Below are 7,890 nucleotides of genomic sequence, written 5' to 3' on the forward strand. Positions count from 1 at the left end.
CCCTGTAGCTCAATTACAACTCAGCAGTACCAACACTACTGCACCAACACTACAGTTTGGAGTCACTGGTGACTTTAATGCTACATGATGCAGGTGAAACAGTTAGCTGATTCATTTCTTCCCTCTTTATGTCTGGTGCAGATTTGTCTCAAAGCATGCTGTTCATCTGAATCACATGCAAAAGTTGAAATGTCTATCTATATATATTGTTTCTTTGGTTACACTGTTGGAATTGTTGCCTTGACAGAAACAAAATAACAGAAACAGATGAATTTCAATTCTTCAGCTGGGAAGTTTTTTTATTTTTTACAGAGGCCAACATCTGCAGGAAACTGCAGACTTGTAGAATATGTTATCGCTACAATTACAACAGGCCGGGGCATCGTGCTGTGATTTTAAAAGACTGTAATGTAAAATGTCACAAAGTCCAATAGTGTCATTCCATCATCAATGTATTTTTAGTTTTATTATAATTCTTCAAACATGCTTTTATTTTGGAGGCAACATTGCCTTACTTCCAGGAAGGATCTCTCAAACTTGACACAGTTTAATTACTTGCCCCTTCTCCACGGTAACCAACCTGTATACACAGACACTGAAGTTATAATCCTATACAGTAGCTGCAGATCGATAGATGCTACACGTCAACTACAGGTATGTTTAGACCTATGTCTCCATGTTTATGTGTCTTCCATCAAATGTCCTCTTTATTTTGAAGTTTACAGTTCTCTACACTTTAATATTATACACTGACCAGCTAGTTCATTAGTTTATTTTCTATTAAGACTGCATTATATTATAAGATGTTACTCTGTTCTCTTGTGTGTGTGTGTGTGTGTGTGTGTGTGTGTGTGTGTGTGTGTGTGTGTGTGTGTGTGTGTGTGTGTGTGTGCTCTAGTGTGTAAAGATGCCATCAGGTGATGTGAAGAGTGACATGGAGCGTCTGGGTGTCTTTCAAGAGATGAGCTACATCACTATACGGGACAAGTACACTCCACCCACCAACCGTGAGCATAGCATCTATTTATTGATCCTCTCATTATTTCCCAATAGATTTAACTAATCCATAATAAAAGAATAATAACACAAAGATACAGTTCACAAAAAACGTATATCCATGGCTAGGTACCACTAGTGGTAAGTAAGTGCAATACAGATGATTTTGGTGATATGGGTGAAGTGACCTTTAACATTGAACAGACTATGTATACATGTATTACCTACATTCTGACAAAGTTAGATCATTATCAAAAATATTGCAGGGTACATGTAAATGTGTGGTCTATTTTCTTTCCAAATCCAGGTCTGTTCAATGAGTCAGCCTATCGGCAGGCAGGTATCACTAAACAACGATGTGCTCTGCAGAGCGGCTTCTTCGACAAGTCCTTCAAACGGATATTTGAACGTGAAGCACTGAGTGACCCGCTGAGACTGGCCCGACAGAACCGCATCCAGCAGGCCAAAAAGAACATAGGCAAGGCCTTCCTGCCCTGTAACGCAATCAAGAGGCCGTAAGAACACACACACACACACACACACACACACACACACACACACACACACACATGCACAGACACACAACAGAAAACACCCATGTACAGTAATCATACACAAATATACTGTACATTGTAATATCAAATTACAGTTTGAGTACTCTCAATCTGTGATATAATTTCTCTTTGTCTCCAGCTGCGGTTCAGGTAGTTACTATGGGTCTCTGTCAGGACCTTTTGAAGCCATGAGTCCACTGTCAGTCGCCCGGAAAGCCCATCGCTCTCCTGGATGCAACATTGTCACCTCACCTCCCAAGAAAGGCAGTGGTTACAGGTTTACGGCAAGAACTCTTTCTAAAGCAGCTCATAACCATAGAGAGTTTGCATGTGATCAGTATATCTGACCTCTGTTTTAAGACAGCTTCTAATAATCAGTGAACTCATGAATTGAATCTCAAAGCTTTTCTGGGAAGATAAATCTGTTTGATATGTAATGTGAAATTATCACAGGGTTACAGTTCCAGTGATAATGTGTTGTGCAACAGGAGAAATCCTTTCATTGCACTGAGACCACTGGAGTAGGACTTGACACTCAAGTATTTATCATTAAAATATAGTATGTAGCAAGGATGCTATGGCTAACACATGGTGATAACACAATATGTTTTGCAGCTGAAGTAAAGACCTTGTTATCTCCTGCAGCTATCCCAATGTGACACTGTCCAAAATTGAGCTGTACGCCTCCGACCCCTATAGCAGAGCCAAAGAAGTACTGGAGGTAATACATACATGACAGTTCTGAATTGCAGTACTACATCCTTATATTACTTTTGGTCATCATTTATTTGAGTTATTTTGTTCTCATCAAAGTACTAAAAATGATGAGATTCTTTAAAAAGAAGTCAGATGGTTTATGATCACATCTGGTTGTAACAACACATCCTCATACCTAAACATCAGAATAGGTTTGTGTCAATGATTCCCAAAATGACATATATGACTGTTCTATTTAATTCTGTGAAATGGTCACAGTTTTATCCATGTGGTAAATGTTAAGAAACCAATAGAAGCGAACGTTAAGAAAGTGCAGTTAGGTGTTGGAAAAAAATCATAGTTTGTGTTAAAATAAGTATGCTTGTTAATCAATATGTGATGTGGCTGCGTACTCAACATAGTTATGTACGTACTAACGTTGTCACCTAGGTAATTTAATATAACTCAATATATTGACTTTTGATATCATACAATACCTACAGTATCTCCTGGGTGAAAGTCCTGTGATTGTTTGACCCATTTACCCCAACCATGACCCTATGTGGACTTTGTTGCTTTTCATACTGGCTCAGCTGACATCCTCCTTTGCTTCTGTCATGATTACTAAGTGCACTAGAGGTTGTAGCCTAACAACAAACGGAGAGACAGGTCATAATAAGCTGCTTGCACAGACAACCTATACTGTACAGCTGTTTTTCTGGTGAGGATGGCTTTTGTTAAGAAGCCAAGAGGTAAGCTAGATAAACAGAGGTAAAATAATAATGTGGCAGGTTGATTACCAAACTTTACCATGGACACAGATGAGTGGCACAGTCAACGAAAGGATGAGATGTTATTTGTTTTACAAAAATCTCAACACAAAATCCAATACTTTGTAGTGATCTGTTGGCTCATTTTGCAGAGTCCTAAGTTGTTTATAACCTTTTTAAAGATTGTGCTGTGTCCCGGATCTTTGCAATTAACTTGCTGTGAGTACAATGTATATTACTGACAAAAATGATGTTACTAAAATGATGGCCAACACAAAATAGGTGACTACTCGCAGGGCTGTACTTGGCGAGCCATTAACTTGCCAGCAGAGCTTCTCAGTAACAACAGCGCTCCATTTTCTCTCTAAAGTTCCGTTTACTCCCCTCTGACTGGCATTTGGCTCTTACCTTGCACGGCAACTGGATTCTCATGAATTTTGAGATCACAAGATCACACAAAAATCTATCTAGTCAGGCTATAAGTATGTTTGTTTCCGGACCACCAGTTACTGGACCAATCAGTGCTCTGTGAGGAGCTACAAGCATAATGGTGTGTGAACACAGTGACAGAGAAGTGACTTTGTCCAAAACAGAAAAAAAATTCCTAACAATGGTGGGAGGTTAGTGTGAATGCTGCAATAGCATCAGTCATATCAGAACTGGAGAGTATTTCATAATTTAAAGAAGAGTAAAGCTTTTTCAATGAAAAAGGCTGGGCATTGGCAAGTTTTGTAGACAAATGGTTCATTCAATCACCTGCCAAGTATTTTTTGAAAGTGCCTGTCCTTTTTTCAAACAGTTTCCAATGAAGGCTTATCAGATGGTTCTTTGTAACAAACCATCTTGTGCGTCAGGTTAATTTTGTTGACAATTGTATAGCATTATGTTCAATAACAAGTGATTAAAGATGGGGAAAAAAGCTTTCTGCGCTAACAAGCTTGCTAATAGTAAGTCAGCTCAGTCTATGTTACAGGTATCAGTTTGAAAAAGCTTGAGAATAGATGTGTGTGCCTGAGAAAAAAAGGAAAAATTATGAGGCAGGCAAACTTGTGGCTTCTTTATTCAAAGTCTTCTCGAGCTATATTTATTTAACATTTTTCCAGTGCAAATACTATTGCAAATGGCGGCGCTGCACAAACAATATGGCGAACAAGCCCTAACTCAGTCACATGCATATTCAAAAGATGTATTTGTACCATTGACTCCTGTCATAACTGTCTGGATACGTCTTTTGTGAAGCAGTTTATACTCTGACCAACGAGGCTCAATAAAAACTGAATGGCAACACACAAGTAATAACCTATGAAAGCTTCCTTCATTTTGCACTAGCCAGCTTCCTGTCCCCTAAAAGCTTAGCTTTTTCAAGATGGCTTGCTATTGGTTAAGTGCGCAAATTCACACATCAAAGTTGAATTTTGGCGGATTAATTCCATTGGCATGAATTGATTTGAATGCAATATTTTATTGTTTTAAATCACGTTTTGTCCAGGCCTATAAACTATAAAAAAACATGTACTATTAAAAAATTCTACATTTTGACAAATCTTAATTAACATGAAAGGGGAGCTTTGACGATTTTCAACGTTTTTGTGTGGAAATGAACAATGTTTCGCGTGCCCGCTATCAAAAGTCCCCCGAATGACGAAAAATGAATGATGCGCAGCCTCACAAATGGAAGCCAGACTTAGATCATTTGCACCCACATTTCAACGGTACAAAGACAGATGAAAATCCTGTTTAAAGTTTCCCTTTAAGTTTAGAATTTTAAATGTGTGTGTATGTGTGTGTGATACAGAAGGAGGCAGCAATCCATCGCTCCAAGTTAAGAGATGGCCCCTTCAAACTAAACCTTCACCCCAGAGATTATTTCCAAGGCAATCCATACCGCAGTGATAAGCCCCTCCCACCATCACACAAGCCCCTCCCAGCTGCACAGAAGGTCTCTGCTGTCCCTTTCAAGCCTCCATCCCCCAGCAAAAAGGTTATCCCCTCTATCTGCTCCACTCAATTTCTCACCAGTCAGTGACATTTACCTGTAATTTATATTTTACTGTACATTTTACAATTTATCTGGGTGTATTTGTGACTATATCTTGTGTCTTTTATAATATATTTGTTTTAATGTACTGTTATCTGTAAATTTTTCTATTTTTAAATTATGTCTTGATTATTGCACTTTGTTTATTGTTTATTGTGATGCACCATTCACCTAGTCAGATTCCTTGTATGTGTAACGTACAATAAACGGTTCTGATTCTGATTTTTATTAGATTGGAGGATTCAAAGCGGGGACGTTTGACTGTTATCCCATACATTCTCCTGATCCGTACATCATTCGCCGCTCCAAACCAACCCATCGAGAGCCAATCTTCCATCCTGCTCCTGGTCCTAAGAGCATACCAGTCAAGAGTATCATCACTGTCAATGTTAACAGGTTTGATCCCTAGCTGTCTTTATTACGGTTCTCACATGAAGGGCTTTCAGGTGACACAAATCACCCTCCAGAGATCATTACTTCTCATTTTTATAGCAAAAGTCCCAATTTTAAGGAAGCATCCTGTTAGGTGGCATTTCTGGGTATAGTAGTGGAACTGTCAAATTAGGTTGGACACAGATGAAGCTTCCATCTGGAGCCGCATCGCTGGTTTCTTTAAGATAAGATAAGAGAATCCTTTATTAGTTCAAACAATGCGGGTGAAGCAGCCAGTCACTGAAGGAGCTGCACAGTGCTGATAGAGTGTCCTGCATGGTTTGGAAGATGTTCTCCATCAGGGATGACAGCTTAGCCATCATTCTCCTTTCTCCCACCACTCCCACTGGATCTAGGGGGTTACACAGCTGGCTTTCTAAACCAGTCTGTTTAGTCTCTTCCTGTCGGCAGTCGCGATGCTGCTGCCCCAGCAGACCACTCCATAAAAGATGGTTGATGCCACCACGACTTGAAAAAAGGTCCTCAGATGTGCTCCCTGCACTCCAAAGACCTGAGTCTCCTCAGCAGATAGAGTCTGCTCTGTCCCTTTTTGTATAGTGCATTTGTGTTGTCTGTCCAGGTCCGAGGTGTAAAGTGTGAAGAAGAAGAAGGGAGCTAGAACGATTCCTTGTGGGGCCCCAATGCTGCAGGACACCAGATTGGACTCACAATCTGCATTTTGTGGACAGTTGGTGAGGTAGTCCAGGATCCATGCTGTGAGGTGGTGGTCCACCCCGGTCTGCTCCAGCTTGTCCCTAGGAAGCATGGGCTGAATGGTGTTGAAAGCACTGGAGAAATCAAAAAACATAATTTTCACAGTGCTTCCAACCTTTTCCAGGTGAGAGAGGCATCTATGTAGAAGGTAGATGACAGCATCATCCACCCCGATGCCAGGTTGGTAGGCAAACTGAAGTGAGTCCATTGATGGGCTCACCAAGGGGCAGAGAAGGACAAGGACCAGCCTCTTCAGGGTCTTCATCAGGTGCAATGTCAGTGCCACCGGCCTTTAGCTGTTGAGGTCTTTGGGGGGGTATAGTTAGGGAATGGCCGCAGTTGTGGTATAAAGACCTCGCGGTCTTTATACCACAACTGCGGCCATTCCCTAACTATAACAAGATCTTATGGCAACCACAATGTCGAGGGGTTCCCTAACTTGTCATTTTTTGTAGTCCAAACCAAGTTTTTTTCCTTCCTTTTTCATTGTCAATGGCAGTTACAAACAGTAACTAAAAAAATGTGTTTTGTCGTGTGTCTCTTTGTCAGAGGAGTTGTTGGCAGGGCATTATCCAATATCCTGTTCCTATGGTCAAAATATTATTTTCCTATGGTCTGACGCCAATGTTAGTTTTTTGTTCTTGAAATAAATTAACGAATACAAATAAAATTCAATAAAGTGACATTTGGGATATTCATCTTTGATACATTGACTTTGACATTTTTGAAGATATTAGTTGAACTCTAAATTTGACATCACATTTTGTTTCAGCTGTATCTTGTCAGGAGGGCTGTAGATAAATAGTCAAACGTGTGCAAAAAGTCTGTAAAACTAATTTGATTATCACAAAATATAGACATCTTTTTCTAACCTTTTTTCTCTTCTTTTTCAGGAGTGTGCACTCTGCAAACTACACCTCAACCATTCCAGCTGTGACATCCTTCTGACTGCATTAACCATACTGCACCGACACTGGCTTACTTTCGCTATCGGCCATAAGATTCCTTGAGAAATAATGCTTTAAAAAGTCTTAATCCCAACATGAAGGTGATACATCTTAAGCTCAAAGGAGTGGTGCTCCTTTGATTCCTTTTCTCTTTCGGTGCTGTCTTTTTAAATGCTGTGGATCACACACAGTAACAAACAAGAGCTTAAATAAAACTTCTGTCACAAGATGCTTCTATTTTGGAACTTTATGTATAGGAAGAATTACTCATGATCAGTCTATGTCTTTGCAAGTTGTTTACAAATTAGTCTTTTAAAAATAAGTATGATGGCTGTTTGGTCCTCCAGGATTGACTCTGTAGTGAACTGACCCTGATGGGCAGGTGTACTTTTTTTAAATAAGAGATTTCATATTGCATGCTGTCTCTTCTCCTCTCTGTAAAAGTTGGAAGACAAGGGGAGATTAAGCTTTTAAAACGCTAGCGATTACAGGACATAAGAACATGTTCAGTATGTGAACCTTAATACTAACATAAAATTAATGCATATTTGTACCTTTAAAGAACATAATTCGCATTGCATTATGTTTCCTCACATCTTGTCTTGTCTCTGTAAAAGACAAAAGGTAGCGTGTAGCTATAACCATAATCTCTATCCGGTAGGCCACATTATATGGAATACATCATTCATAATATCTGTGCTAAATAATGATCTTCCTCTTATGCTTGTCAGTGCTAAAAAACT

General features: G+C 39.6%; 1 protein-coding gene across 1 annotated transcript; it reads left to right on the forward strand.

The window, feature by feature from the left end:
* The first annotated feature begins 600 nt into the window (after positions 1-600).
* Positions 601-7,148, forward strand: cfap96 (cilia and flagella associated protein 96). The gene is made up of 8 exons (XM_068715497.1): positions 601-654; positions 899-1,007; positions 1,304-1,511; positions 1,690-1,827; positions 2,196-2,271; positions 4,812-4,997; positions 5,287-5,450; positions 7,094-7,148. The coding sequence occupies exons 2-8, from the start codon at positions 908-910 to the stop codon at positions 7,146-7,148; spliced, it is 927 nt and encodes a 308-aa protein (XP_068571598.1). The 5' UTR covers positions 601-654; positions 899-907.
* Positions 7,149-7,890: the final 742 nt, after the last annotated feature.

Source organism: Cebidichthys violaceus, unplaced genomic scaffold (genome assembly GCF_023349555.1).
Source record: "Cebidichthys violaceus isolate CVI_PGR_0920_01 unplaced genomic scaffold, fCebVio1.0.p SCAF_2, whole genome shotgun sequence".
In the NCBI taxonomy this organism is placed as follows: domain Eukaryota; kingdom Metazoa; phylum Chordata; class Actinopteri; order Perciformes; family Stichaeidae; genus Cebidichthys; species Cebidichthys violaceus.

Excerpts from the sequence above, each read along its gene's own strand:
- cfap96 (XM_068715497.1), top strand. The coding sequence starts at position 908 with ATGCCATCAGGTGATGTGAAGAGTGACATGGAGCGTCTGGGTGTCTTT. Across the intron at positions 1,828-2,195 it reads AAGAAAGGCAGTGGTTACAG|CTATCCCAATGTGACACTGT; the intron begins GTTTACGGCAAG and ends TATCTCCTGCAG. Across the intron at positions 2,272-4,811 it reads GAGCCAAAGAAGTACTGGAG|AAGGAGGCAGCAATCCATCG; the intron begins GTAATACATACA and ends TGTGTGATACAG.